We start from the raw sequence: 14,281 nt of genomic DNA, 5'->3' as shown, positions 1-14,281 counted from the left end.
AATAAAAGGCCCTTTGGCAGGTTTACATCGCATTAGTCCACTAAACCCAAGGAAATATACAGTGGAAGGGAGAGAGGGCATCATCCATCATCGGAAATGCAAAGGATGAAGTCACTTTATTTTCTTCCTAATGATATGTCCTGCCTACAGGTGCAGTGGTGCAATATCCTCCCTTTGGTTCCAAAGGTATACACGAGATCGAGATTCTATCCACTTACTCTACATTAGAATTGCATTTACTTTAAAGCTGGTTAAACCTTTCATAAATAAGAGTCCAAGAGTTCGAGTCTGCAGCTCCACAGTAAAACTGAGTTGTGTGTGTGGTAACTAGCTGGCAGTGATTAATTTCCTCCCCAACACAAGTTCCTCACTTAAATTTGTCATTTTATGGAGTGTGTCTGACAGAGCACAACTGACAGATGAAAGTTAAAGTGGCCCCTTGGAATAAACAAGTCAAAAAGCTCTGAGTTTGGCTGAATTAAAGGAAGGGGGGGGGGGGGGGGAGGGGGGGTGGGGGGGGGTGCTCTCTGGACTCTGCGGTTTGCCAGCGTTCCTCCCAGGTGAGCTCACACGGGGCCCGCCCCCGGCCCCGGACAGGAAGAAACGGCATCCTCAGCTCTCTGACTTGACTCACACTTTTGCTGGTAGTCAAAACAAAATTAGCACTGGTTTGTTGTTATTGCTAGTTAGCTCATCCATGACTTCTGTGTTCATCATTTCTGAGGAGAGGACATTTTTAGTTGCCACCCTTGAGTTTCTAACGATTAGGATCAATTAAGTATTTGTGTTTTATTGTTGTTGGATCATTCTAAGGAGACACTCTGGTGGAGTGGGTGAAAAGAGGCAGGAAAAGAACAAACATGGATGGCACTCACAAACAACTAACGTATGCAACTTCAAACAAAGAATAATTAAGGAATGGCATAAATCATACAATTACTGTTTAAATTCTAAAGATGAACAATAAAAGCACTCAAGTATCAAGAGATCACAGCCGCCCGGGCACTTGAAATATTAAGGGAGAAGACATTAATGTGATTAGAAAAATCATGAAATATTGTTGCATGTTTCCTGACTGAAAGAATGAAGATTTTTGGTGATATGGGTCCAGCAGTTTAGGACCTCACCAAGAAAAGTCAATTTAGACCATAGTGCCCCCTGGTGTTTATCATGTGTGTTACATGCTGAAGAAAGAGTCACTCCACGCCCAACACATCCTGCCAGGTGAGGTGATATTATGATAAGTATACTCAACTTTTATAGAAAAAAAAAATTGAAAACAGCTTTCAAGTATCGTAACATAATATCTAGATTTTATTGCAATGCATTATTAATGGCACAGTGTTGGTTGCAATGACAGTGGTCATATAATATTCGAGGAGACAATGCAGTGCATAAGGGTTATTACAAATACATTATTTTTAATGAGAATAAATATGTAATTCATTGACAAGTTTGCTACAACAATAATAAATACATCCCATCCATCCATCCATTTTCAATACCGCTTATCCTCATTAGGGTCGCGGGGGCGCTGGAGCCTATCCCAGCTGACATAGGGCGAAGGCAGGGGACACCCTGGACAGGCCGCCAGTCCATCGAGGGCACATGTAGGGACATACAACCATTCACTCTCACATTCACACCTATGGGCAATTTAGAGATCAATTAACCTGCAGCATGTCTTTGGACTGTGGGAGGAAGCCGGAGAGCCCGGAGAGAACCCACGCTGCCACGGGGAGAACATGCAAACTCCACACAGAAGGACCGCTCCGACCGGGAATTGAACCCGCGGCCCTCTTGCTGTGAGGCGACAGTGCTAGCCACTACACCACCGTGCAGCCCTATAATAAATACAATGTAATGTATATACTTACTTTATTCAAATGTTCCTCAGAGGATGGTAAGATAACTGTTAGCACTACTGAATAGCAAGCACAACATCAAGATGACGTCTCTCTTCTTTTCTTCATCGAATTGTTCAGTAGTTCTCTGTTCTCTACACTGCCATAACCAGAAATAGATTATCCAGGCTGTAAAAAGTTGTGTATTCTCCTTGAAGCCTGTGTTTCCTTCCCCAGGCCGTCCACCTCGTCTGCCTCTCGCCTCTTCTCTCTGGGATGCAGGAGCTGGTAGTACAGCACGAGGCACACCAGCCCCAGCACTGATCCTCCAAAGATTAACCCACTGACTGTCAGAAAAAATGTGTCTGTCTGCAGCTCTGGCTTCAACAAAGCCAGCAGTAAAGGAGCCGTAATGTTTACGAAAGTATAGAACAAGTAGTAGATGATCATGGCGACCTTGGTGTCCTGTCCTTTGACGTTGAAAAAGCTGAACGTGAGGATGACCCCGATGACTGCTCGGTACAGAAGCTCAAGCCTTCCGGATGAGCAGAAGTTGGTCTGAAGCGCATGTGTCCAGGTCGTCCCCAGCAGCCAGATGACGGTTAGGGCTACTGTGCTGTAGGGGCTCAGTATGAGGAGGAGGGTGTAGCTGAGGATGTGGCTGGTGATGGTGCAGAGCTTGTAGAGGAGGTAGATTACTGTGGGGAGGCCAGAGGGCATCTCCACGATGTGTGGGAGGGATCTGTGCAGGCAGCGGCGATAGTCAACCAGGGACCAGGCAATGTTAAAGAAGGAGAACGCCATAGAGAGATCTGAAAGAAATGGACAGATGTTATACATGATGACACACACAATTTTCTGAAATATGTCACTTTCTGCCACTACTTACACTGCAAGACTGAGCACTCCCCGTGGCCCAGCACTATGTAGAGCTGTAGAAGGAGTTGGGGGACGCTCTCCAGGAAAGTCTCAAACAGTTTGAGCATGCTCAGATCTGTAGCCATGCAAAACAAATTGTGATGCACATCTCTCCTCTCATCCACTGTATAGGGATGTGTCGATTTCCAAACCACTTTGAAGCCCTTTTTCAGCAGGTGATAATACCTAGCAACAGGGGGCCAAACACAACGGCAAGTCAGACACCTCGTTGCCAACATGCATTCCTCTTTTGCTGCAGCGCACACGATGATTCACATTCTACAATGCACTGCTGCAGCTGATATGTGGCTATTCCAGTTGGCCCATAGACATTGTGCGGGAGTTTCATTCCACCCATTTTGAGACACAACATGCATTCCACAGGAGCAGCTTACGTAATAATACAATTATGCACTCTTAACAAAGTCACACCTGGTGAAGATGCCCATGCCAAAAAGGTGCAGGAAAACAAGTCCACCTTTGGACAAGACACATATGGTAGGTTTTCCCTCAGCGTTCATCAGAACATCGGTCATGTCGTCCCTGTACCAGGTATGGCTGAAGACCTGCGTCACCAGCAGCCCAGCCAGAACAAACACCAGAGTCAGGCCAGTCCACACAAAATGACTCTCTTGAAAATATTTCACTGCCAGTTGGATGTCCGTCCAAATGTCCCCCACATACAAGAACAGTCCAGCAATGGTTAATAACCATCGCAGTTTAGTGTAGAGGATGTCTGATGGAAGCATTTTGTCGCCAGTTGAGAAATTCGACCAACCGCTTTGCTCCGGGATGAAGGTAGAAATGTGATTCGATCAGTTTTGGTTTGAAGGTTCTGAAGAGAAGTGGCTGAAGACAGTTTGGTAATGGACCCCAGCAGATCAGGTGCCATTTTTGGTCAATCTGTAAAAGCATTAGGACGTGATGAGTGTCACGGAAAAGACACAGTGCTTGTCACGCGCATACATTTTGCTGAAATCTTGTGCAGATTTACCACAAATCTTATGACAGTGGTCACATCTTATGACAGTGATGAAATGCAACGTGACTGCAGACTGCTGCTGTGTCACCGTCTCCTGCCCTTTGAACTCATCATAAACATGTTATTCCTGGGTCCTGCTAAATGGCATACTCACAAACATGATAGGAAAATAATCCATGATGATATCAGCAGGAGTAATAAAAAAACTATTTTATAAGACGTACTGTATTTTATTTTTTCTTTACACCTGAATGGAATTTTAAAACCTATTTTCTCAATAACAGAATAACTTCATTATTCTTTACTTCCTTGATCCTCAATATAATATTAAACTGTTTAATGAAAGGTGATAAAGTAATGCAGTAAAAACGTATTTAAGATAGCACAGTATTAAAAATGACATTCATATTATCTTCACCATTAATAAAATGAAGCCAAAGTTGATTTCATTTCTTGTATTTTCATAAAGATTGTTGACAAATTATTCTGAGCTCAAATACAAATCCCAAATTGATCACATTCTGCCTTAATTCACACACAATTAGTAGTGCATGTCACAATCAATTCAGCTTACCGGTATCTTTTTTCCATGGCAGACAGCTGTGTACAGGAGCAGTGGCCAAAACTTCTACATGAGGTAGTTCTCTTTCCGTTTCCTTGTCTCATGAGTCAGGACAAGCTCCACCTCAGTGACAACCCTCTGTATAAACAGGAACAATTACATAATAGATCTTGTGCCTGTGTGCATGGAAGTGTGTTTGTTTGTGTGTGTGTGTGTGTGTGTGTGTGTGTGTGTACAGTGTATGACATGGGTAACACTTCCTGCTTCAACTTCTCTGTCCCAATCTGTTCTCCTTTAGACATGAAGACATATTTCGACGGCTTATATTCCAGCCAGCAGTGATGACATGCCAAGGTAAACCCAGACGTATTGCTTCATTTTCAAAGACAGGTGTCTCTTTTGATTGCTGTGCAGTGGTTTTCCTGTAATCTAAACACCTACACTAAGTGCAGGACAATCTTTATCCAAGGTATGGAACACTGTAATGCACTTCGTATTTTCAAAACACAGAGTAACACAATGTACACTTGAAATACTGACACTGCGACAGCCTTATTTGGCCGGGTATGACCAGTAGCTCATGGTGGCTAACATATAACTGACATTACTCAGTCAGTATACTGACTTTATTACTGTTTTGTACTTGTTCTGCTGTTAAGCCACATTATCTTTCACCATTATCCCATAATAGTCTCCCATTAGGGCTAGATTTTAATACGATGATCTTCATCATGTGTTCTTAAATAAATGAAAGCAGCCCTTACATATACTCACTTCAAGTATGAGTTTATCGTATTGTGTTTTGTTTGGAATACATTTGACAATGTGGTTATAGGTAGGTGACGCGTCTCAGGGCAGGATCAACCACCAGGGGGCCCCAGGACAAACTGAGCTGTGGATCTGTACTGTCCCCCCTTACCCACGATGTGTATGAGTACCCGTCAGCAAAGTCCCTGGAGTGTAGCATCTATAACTAGTTTGTAGTATTTTGATGAAAGGAATACATTTGACATAATATACATCAGAATTTGTAGGAAATATTTGCTTTCTTGCTGAAAGATTGATACCAGTCCAATTATGGCAGTGGTATCAATTTTCTCCTCTAACTCTTGGCAGGAAAGCAAATAAGGCCATTAAATGATAATGGTTCCACTAAAGCTCCACAAACATTCTCTTGTCAGAAATAAGTGACACAAAATACATCTATACAGGCACTGGGTTTATAATACTATACTCTCTAATACTCCAAGGCACTGGGTTTATAATACCATACTCTCTAATACTCCAAGGCACTGGGTTTATAATACCATACTCTCTAATACTCCAAGGCACTGGGTTTATAATACCATACTCTCTAATACTCCAAGGCACTGGGTTTATAATACCATACTCTCTTATACTCCAAGGCACTGGGTTTATAATACCATACTCTCTAATACTCCAAGGCACTGGGTTTATAATACTATACTCCAATACTCCAAGGCACTGGGTTTATAATACTATACTCTCTTATATTCCAAGGCACTGGGTTTATAATACTATACTCTCTTATACTCCAAGCCTCTAGGGAGCGACCGAGAGCCCGAGCTGTTTCTCTCCTGTGCGGAAAAGAGTCTCGTTGGTCGAAGTCAGCAGCTCGACCCTCCCACTCGCAGAAGAGTGACGTGCCATTCAATTGCTGCCTGGCCCTTCGCGTGTAGGAAGCAAGAGGGAGCTTTGAGCGTCCTCGTACAGGCGGTTACTAATTATAATAATAATAATAATAATAATAATAATAATAATAATAATCATAGCAGATAGAAAAACCGACTACATCTGTACCGCGTAAAGCAAAGGTGGTGCCGAAGAGTGTCGACATGGCGATCCGAAAGAAGACCACCAAGAATCCGCCAATGCTGAGCCATGAGTTTGTCATCCAGAACCATGCAGATATTGTTTCCTGCCTGGCTATGGTGTTCCTTCTCGGGCTCATGTTTGAGGTAAGTCCCGTCCACATGTTGAATGGGTTTTGGGTCGTGGGTCACGCCGGGGATGCTCTCTCCGCGAGCAGAGTGGACGGACCTCTGAGGTCCGGGATGCCGAGTGCTCCTCATCTGTCCTCCTGGAAAGTGACATGGCTGTCTGATCTATTCTTCAAACTACTTCCTCTCGTGATCGAAAGTTTTTGTCTGCACGGCTGACCTCGCTTTTGCGTTCAACCCACGTGCTTATTGATTTATTCGGGCTAGCAATTCGGGCTATAATGCGGGTTTTGTTGTGTCTTTATTAAAGTGACGTGGTCATTATATTCCACTGTCCATCTGGCTGCTTCCCATGTTGAAATCGATATTTCAAATCGCCCGTCTGCAGGCCCGCCGTTTGATCATACCAACAAATAAATGAACAAAAAAAAAACACCCAAAGTTGTTCACGTGTAATTTATGGATGCATCTTCCATTTTTGTTTATGGAAACGTCCTCTGCTTGTTGTAGACTTGCAACGTTGCATCGGTGGCTGCAATAATCGCACAACGCTCGCGACTCGGTTGCTTTATGCGTCGACGTGTTACGTGGCAATCACACAACGACCGGAGAGGGCTGTCAACACAGAAACCCGCTCGCGCCGAAAGTTTGGAGGCGGAACTGCGTTTCGAGTGCGACTCGGTGCCGTCGGGCCGCCGGCCCGGGACCCCGGTCACACCGACCCACCGACTCGGAGCTGCACCCCGGTCGACGTTTCGCTCAAATTGATGCTCCGTGTTTCACCCTGGGTGAAAAGCGGCGCCATTAGTGTCGAGCTTGCGGGAGTTTCGACTACTTCCGGTCTTCGTTCTACAAAGTAAAATCCCCTTTTTTGCGCCAACAGCCGTTGCAACGTACGCGTTTTATCTTAATGGCAGCGTGGACGTTTTCAACATGTCTGTTTATGACACTTTAATTAAACAGTGACTGCTTCTCCCTTGTGTTTTTCAATTTAATTTGTCGCCCATTTGTTCTTTTGTGAATGAAGTCGAAGCAACTTCCGGTTGTACCGTTATTATTTGGCTAATTTGACTTCTATTTGCTTCTCGGATAGGCAACAATACTTATTAGTTGGATCGTTTTTTAGTTTCCCATCACACATCAGTTACATTACCCATATATAATAAGTGATTATTTCAGTTTGAATATGTATGTAATCTACAGAAGTAGTTGGTAGAGCTTTATCATACCTTTTTCTGATATCACAGCAGTATTGCGCAATGCATATTGCCACAATGTATCATTCTTATGAGACATTAAAACCAATATGCCACTTAAACTTCAATATTCCTCTGAGTCACAGTTAGTCACTCCGTTATTGGTCATACAGGGAATCCTAGACGTATAAATAAATGCACCCTTTTCGCCATTTCACAGAACACATGTATGTGTGCACGTGTACAGGCCTGCATTACTAATTTTTGTTCTTCTTCTTCCATCTACAGGTCACTTCAAAGTTTGCTGTGTTATTCATAACTGTCCAGTACAATGTCACCATATCAACAAATGGTAAGTTAAGGGTTGAAATGAGAGCTCGAGATATGTGGTGAGAGCAGATGATGTGTTAAAATTGATACTGCATGATTTGTCTTCAACATACGATGCAGTATTTTCTCAGAGTTGTCCTGCTGGCAGCCTCTCATTTAGATTCTAGAGCGGATCCCGCACAGCTTTACACAAACCCATTTGAGAGCTCCTTTTTTTCCTTTTTGGAGCTAAATTTAGTCTGCCTGATTTTATAAAGTTCTCTTGTGGCAAGGTTGTACCGGGTGAATTGGGCTATGGTGTAAAATAGGCCTCTCCATTCAAGTCCTGCTCATTTCAAGGTTAACAATTTCGTTGCCAACTTCAGATACTGTTGAAGGAATGTACAACCACAGAGCTTAGTCATACTCTGTGGTACAGGCTGGAGGTTTGCAGGCTGCCAGCTGGTGATTCAGTTCTTATCTGAGTCCGTAGCTCGCTCTGTAACTTATTTACAGCTTTTATCTAATTAGACAAATAACTGGCAGCACCTAAATTGCTCCGTCGTGAAACATTCAGTAACGCCACTGTGTTTTAATTATTTTTTGTTGTTGTCAGTGCTGACTTTAACAAATGATTGGACTGATTTCATTACGTGGTTGCATAAACCATGAGCACCGCCTCAGAATCCTTGTGTGTCATCTATCTCTGTGCTACAACTCATCACATTATACGCAGTGTTTCACAGATGGCAGGCCGCAGGCTGTATAGATGATATGCATGTTATGTTTGTATGTTAATATGTTGTGTTATTGTGCTGAGACGGTCAAAGTGGTGTAATACTGCACAGCCCTGACTCACTAATCCTCACGCATCATCTCAGGAATTAAGGTTATTAAACATGGGAATCACTTGATTACATTCAATTAAAATGGCTCAACAGTTCATGTTAAGGATGAACAGGGTTCATCTGATATTGTGTATGTGAGTGAAACGCATTGGGCCTCACGCAGCAACATTCTCTGAAATGTTTCTAATTTTATTTATTTTTTTAAGCAAAATAAGATGCATGTTCTTAACCATTCAAATCTGCTTTTACCCAGGTGTATTGATTTAATAAATCTCACTTGATCATAAACTGGTGGTTCGTGGCCTATTGTTTATTACTAGCACGACACCCCCTAAAGATAAGGGCAGGTGTTGTGCTCTGTGAAAATCCTATGGCACATGTCCAAGAATTTGAAAAATGGCACCAATAAAAAAAAAAAAAAAACGTTTGATTTTCCTGTAACGCCAGTACTGCCACCTCCCAATTTTATGTGTTTTTGAATGTAGCCTATTGCCAGATAAAGGTTTTTATTTTATGTTTATCATGCTCATTGTGATAACTGTGTCTGTCTTCCCTGCGTTGTTCTGCAGAACCAGAGGAGACGACCGTGAACCACTTCCACCATGGCATAAAGGACTTGGCCACCACCTTCTTCTACATGCTGGTGGCCATCATCATGCATGCCATTATCCAGGAGTATGTGCTGGATGTAAGTGAGACACAAGCTTGATTTCACAAACTTACATTTTTAGTTCTGCATTTTTTTTTTTTTTAATTGTTGTTTATCTTTGCAGAAAATCAACAGGAAGAAGCACTTCTCCAAAACCAAGCACAGCAAGTTCAATGAGTCGGGCCAGCTCAGCACCTTCTACTTGTTCTCCTTTGGCTGGGGTGCAAGCCTCCTGCTTTCTGTACGTACAGTAGCTAAGCTGTCGCTGTTCTTGGCTAAATATGTTTTTACCCCTCCAAAAATGTAAATGATTGTAATGTAAATGCCTTTGTTTTGTAGGAAAACCTCCTGTCCAATCCAGTCAGCCTGTGGGAGGGTTATCCCCATACACTGATGCCGTACGTTTGTAATGTGGATGCATTCTAGAGATACTTTTCGTTTTTTCTTTGTGGTTTAAATAGACTAGAAAAATGCTGCCATGTGTTACTTTACTGGTTATTTTATAAGAGCTTCAAGTATGGTACTGAATTATAATTTTTTTATTTTATTTTGTAACTCCCGTTTTCCCTCAGATTCCAGTTGAAATTCTTCTTTGTTTGTCAGCTGGCCTACTGGTTACACGCTCTGCCAGAACTGTATTTCCAAAAGACTAAAAAGGTTTGTGAGACATCATGACGTACTCCAGGGTCCATTTGGGCCCTCGGACTACTTCCTGTTTTGACATCCTTGGTTATGTTGCATTGTTTCAAAGAATCGTACTCCCCTTGCTTGATTCCACGTGCAGAGTCAATATTTACCGCTCTTGGCCTCCCATCCTTTGTGTTTATTGTTTAGGAGGATATTCCACGCCAACTTGTGTACATCTTCCTGTACCTGGTCCACATTGCAGGCGCCTACATTCTGAAGTAAGAACTTTGAATACTTTGGAATAATGATTGTGTTGAACATGTGTCATTGTAAAGCCCCCCCACCCCCTGTTGTTCCTATCAGTTGTAATAAAGGGGAATCATGTGATCATGTGTCTTTCAGTCTCAACCGTCTGGGTCTGGTCCTGCTGGTGTTGCACTACTTTGTCGAGCTCCTGTTCCACGTTTCCCGACTGATCTACTTCAGCAACGAGAGCAGACAAACTGGGTGAGTTGTCATGTTCCGAATGGTGTGCACTCACCATTAGGCGATAGCCTGTGGAAGTTTTACCAGTTAAGAATTACTGGTGGTGAGACGTCCTCCTCTTTGTCTTCCAGTTTCACCATATGGGCCGTCTTGTTTGTGCTCGGCCGGCTGCTCACCCTGTCCTTGTCCGTCCTCACCGTGGGCTTTGGCCTCGCCACATCTGAGAATCAAGGCTTTGATTTGGCTGCAGGGAACTTTAATGTTATTTTTGTTCGGTAAGTGTGTCTGAGAGGAGAAACGGGACTATTTCATCCCCAAAAATATTTTTTGGAACTGCCAACTGGATGAATCTGAAAATCTACAAGCAATTGTCTATTTTTTTATTTTTTATTCAACATTCATCAAGCCACAAAAAAAAATCCACTCCTAAATATGTATTTCGCAGTACTTAAGTTGCTGCTTGTAATGCATGTTTTTGTCCATTTTCTTTATATGTTCTAATTCATGGAGTAAATCCGTCCACATCTGGTTGGCCACTAAATGAACAAAAGCTTATTTCTACACTCACCGTGTAATACTGAGGTTCAACAATCGTACAGGAAGGGCTGCATTGTAGAAGAGGAAGAGAGTATTTCACCAACACCAACTTCGATAGATTAGAATGAAATTAGTTATTGAGTTATCAGCATTGTAGGAAATCAAGAAGTATGTCACTGAACATTACCCCTACATAATGGACTGCTTTGGGTGTTACTGAGTATCTGAGGGTGGAGCAATATTTTTGCCGAGGATTTGAGAGAGGTCATAATTTGCATCTGATTTTCGCAGTATCAAACAACATGCTTCTTTATCAACCTTTTAGGATAACCGTCCTGGCTGCCATCTGCCTCAGTCAGGCCTTCATGATGTGGAAATTTATCAACTTCCAGCTGCGCCGGTGGAGAGAGCATGCCCAAGCCCAGACTTTGAAAAAGAAACCAGTTCCTTCCAAGAGCAAATCAAAGAAAGACAAAGGTGAGCAACGAGCACAACGCATGGGGCGCAATCACATGGTTGTACATGTGTTCTTCTGCAAAGCACCGGACATTAGACGATATGCATTTCTTCTTAGTATAAGCATAATGTTTCCACACGCACTTGACATAAGCAATTAATATAATGGAACTAATGTGGGTGTGTCCTTTTTGTTTTTTAGCCAATGGAGTAAATGGCGTGAACGCTCACGCAGGCGATTCACCAAGAGCAAGAAAGGAGAAGTCGTCATAAATACATTCCCCTCTATCGCGTCCTTCCCAAAGAACCATCTCAGCCCGTGCTTTCGGGGCTGTATCCGACCAACAGTCCCTCCAGCGCCTCGCTCACAATTTGCATCTTCATCTCCCAGAAAGGACTGACCTCCCAGCTGGACTTCAAGAGCCAGAATGCATTTAGCTTTGCTTGTCGGCAGTCGTCCAGCACGCCTTGATTTAAGAATCATTGCTCTGCTGTGCCACTTTGAATAAAAACATAACTAATTCCCAAACTATGAAAAAAGAAGTGCCTATTGATACAGATTGTTTTGTATAAGGTGTGTAAAAATTCAGGAATAATGCCTTCAGTGTTCAATGTTTCTCCCAAGTCAGGTCATGTCATGCTTTTTTCCAAAACAATGTGTATTCCAGCTTGTGATTTATTTCCCTATTTTCTTGTATTTATAAGTGCTAGCAGCTCCTCTTCTTTGCCACTGACTCCTGCCCTTCTTTGGAGAGATATTTGTAAAAAAAAAATAATAATCTGAATTTCCTAATAATATCTCTTATTTTTCCCATCAGTGAAGGTTGCATACAGTCCTGTTATAATCTCTGGGTTCACGCCACAGACTGTTCAGACTCACACAGCAGGACACTGTTACAATGTTTTTACTGTGTCACTGCCCAACAGACATCTGAAGATGGAAAGCAAAGTAGAGGATTTTCAATATCCATGCATGGAATACGATAGGGGAGTGTGCATAAAAGCAGGAAACCGGAGCCATCTCTCTGTCCTACTATACGTATATTCAGTTAAGTATAGTGCAAAACTGCCACTAAAGCTGTAGTGACCTGATGTAGCATTTAATTATCTTAGTTCAGAGCAGCTTTTAGACACAAAAGAACATATCTCTTGCCATTAAATGATGCGCACTCTATTGCCAGTATGCCTATAACACTGTCATTAATCGAACACACTGTGTTTTAGTTTTGAGATATGACAAAACGTTGTAAAAATCAGGCAAAACATCCCTTTAGTTTGATTGACTGACTGTCTTATATATGGTCCATAATTATTTGCTGTTTAAGTGGAATGGGTTCATTGTATTTGTTTGTCCCTGCATATTATTGCTTAAAGTTAAAATGTCCACAAGAATGATTTGTTGTTAAAGCACGGACTGAGTGTAAGAAAACCATATTTTGTTGGCTCTTTTGCCCCCCCCCCCCCCCCCCCCCCCCCCCTCCCCAGTACAAACGTGCCAAATGAGCCTGATCGACTGTTGATATATGCCTTTCACTTACATGCCATAAAATGAATTTACAAAATATATGGAAGGCAGTCAACTATTGTAAGAATCAAATGCCTAGATAATACTTGTTTATTCGAAAGAATAAAGCAATTAACGGATTTTAGTTACACAGTAAGTCATGGTTGTCTCCAGCAGTATATCAGAAGTGTATTTGGTTTTCTCAGCTTGTCCTGATTGTTTATCTATCTTACAAAGGAATAAAATGTTTATTGAAAGAAATAACTGTCAGAGTTATTTTTCTTTATATGAAGATGACACACATAAATTAAAAAGTTTCAGGTTCGCTTTTAAAAAACACTTATTATGGTTATCTCTTTTGAATGATGCAGTTGAAATGTTTACACTTCATAGCACAATATATGAACAGTATCTCTGCAAAGTTTGACTAAATTAGAGCCTTGTTAGTAAAGACAGTTTAGGCAAGGTCTCCAAAAAGGGCATTTGGGCACGATCTGTGCCATTTGAGTTTTCTCATGTACCAGACTATATATCTCACTCAATACATGCAAATACAGCATTAAAAAAAAAAGTTAAACATTAAACAAGTTGTTAATGTTTTATTATTTTGTGTTGTTATATATTTTTATTTTAGTATTGTGTGACTTGTGTTTGGAGCATTTTAAAACGGCTTACTAATTATTGTAGCTATTTAATTTGATGTGAAACATCATTATATTATTTTGTGATTATTTTCCTGGTTAATACCTGGTTAAAACGCACAACACCACAACTCCCTTTTTAGGGGGATGTGGGCGGCAACGACTTCATTCATGAAACACAGATTTGCATCAATAAGGCTTTCCCATCCATACAGAATATCATACTCAGACCCTAAATTTGAATAAGGAAAAATTATTATAAATTAAAAATTTAAGAAATTTCACAACAAGCAACAGAGGAGGGATCCCTCTTCCAGGACCAAGATAAATGGAATGGATGTTGTGTGCACAGATAGTAGCATTTCCTGTTGACATTTTAGTGTTGGCCAATAGAAACAGACTCCAAGGGATGAGAACACAATAACAGGGGAGCTGTAGTAATTATATGGCATTGATTCCCAAATTGCAAACTTGGAGATATGGTTAGGAACTCTAAAAAAAATAATGTATTGGGTTCTCATACTTTATTTCAGTTATCTTGTCATTCACAGTGTAGATTGTATAATCCAACCTGTATGTGTGAATGGTGGTGTGTGTTTAAATGTGTCTACATGGAGTTTCTGTACTCTACAGTCCACTACTGTTCATATCACGTAGAAACCACCCTGTTGATGTTTGACCTATCCACCACTTGGTGGCGGTGTTGCACACGTTTTAATTGTGAGAAAACGCCACCTCGCCTGTTTGATCTATGGATAGTT

The 14,281-nt window shown here is 41.7% G+C and overlaps 2 protein-coding genes across 4 annotated transcripts; one reads left to right on the top strand and one right to left on the bottom strand.

Annotated features, from left to right (window-relative positions):
* Positions 1 to 1,804: 1,804 nt before the first annotated feature.
* Positions 1,805 to 4,418, bottom strand: xkr9 (XK, Kell blood group complex subunit-related family, member 9). 2 transcript variants are annotated; one of them, XM_034560188.1, is made up of 5 exons: positions 4,319 to 4,418; positions 3,541 to 3,665; positions 3,195 to 3,328; positions 2,734 to 2,948; positions 1,805 to 2,656 (listed from the first exon to the last, which is right to left on the bottom strand). In XM_034560188.1, the coding sequence occupies exons 2-5, from the start codon at positions 3,652 to 3,654 to the stop codon at positions 2,025 to 2,027; spliced, it is 1,095 nt and encodes a 364-aa protein (XP_034416079.1). In that variant the 5' UTR covers positions 3,655 to 3,665; positions 4,319 to 4,418; the 3' UTR covers positions 1,805 to 2,024. The 2 variants fall into 2 exon arrangements, with proteins under 2 accessions (XP_034416079.1, XP_034416078.1); XM_034560187.1 differs by lacking the exon at positions 4,319 to 4,418 and having other exon boundaries at positions 3,195 to 3,638.
* Positions 4,419 to 4,545: 127 nt separating this feature from the next.
* Positions 4,546 to 12,612, top strand: tram1 (translocation associated membrane protein 1). Of its 2 annotated transcripts, XM_034560185.1 has the most exons (12): positions 4,546 to 4,660; positions 5,867 to 6,285; positions 7,752 to 7,815; positions 9,190 to 9,308; positions 9,394 to 9,510; positions 9,609 to 9,667; positions 9,842 to 9,926; positions 10,104 to 10,174; positions 10,299 to 10,403; positions 10,514 to 10,657; positions 11,245 to 11,396; positions 11,578 to 12,612. In XM_034560185.1, exons 2-12 carry the CDS (start codon positions 6,163 to 6,165, stop codon positions 11,646 to 11,648), a joined length of 1,110 nt encoding a protein of 369 aa, XP_034416076.1. In that variant the 5' UTR covers positions 4,546 to 4,660; positions 5,867 to 6,162; the 3' UTR covers positions 11,649 to 12,612. The 2 variants fall into 2 exon arrangements, with proteins under 2 accessions (XP_034416076.1, XP_034416077.1); XM_034560186.1 differs by lacking the exon at positions 5,867 to 6,285 and having other exon boundaries at positions 4,551 to 4,660.
* The last annotated feature ends 1,669 nt before the right edge of the window (positions 12,613 to 14,281 follow it).

The sequence above is a fragment of the Cyclopterus lumpus genome, chromosome 20 (genome assembly GCF_009769545.1).
Source record: "Cyclopterus lumpus isolate fCycLum1 chromosome 20, fCycLum1.pri, whole genome shotgun sequence".
In the NCBI taxonomy this organism is placed as follows: Eukaryota; Metazoa; Chordata; class Actinopteri; order Perciformes; family Cyclopteridae; genus Cyclopterus; species Cyclopterus lumpus.
This window is presented reverse-complemented; position numbering and strand designations above follow the sequence as displayed.

What these genes read in the sequence shown, in the direction of transcription:
- xkr9 (XM_034560187.1), bottom strand. Translation starts at nt 3,511, where the DNA reads ATGCTTCCATCAGACATCCTCTACACTAAACTGCGATGGTTATTAACC. An exon ending in GGCATGGGCATCTTCACCAG is followed by an intron (nt 2,949 to 3,194) that starts GTGTGACTTTGT and finishes CCCTGTTGCTAG; the next exon opens with GTATTATCACCTGCTGAAAA. An exon ending in GGAGTGCTCAGTCTTGCAGT is followed by an intron (nt 2,657 to 2,733) that starts GTAAGTAGTGGC and finishes CATTTCTTTCAG; the next exon opens with ATCTCTCTATGGCGTTCTCC.
- tram1 (XM_034560185.1), top strand. Translation starts at nt 6,163, where the DNA reads ATGGCGATCCGAAAGAAGACCACCAAGAATCCGCCAATGCTGAGCCAT. An exon ending in TGTCACCATATCAACAAATG is followed by an intron (nt 7,816 to 9,189) that starts GTAAGTTAAGGG and finishes GTTGTTCTGCAG; the next exon opens with AACCAGAGGAGACGACCGTG. An exon ending in GCAGGCGCCTACATTCTGAA is followed by an intron (nt 10,175 to 10,298) that starts GTAAGAACTTTG and finishes TGTGTCTTTCAG; the next exon opens with TCTCAACCGTCTGGGTCTGG.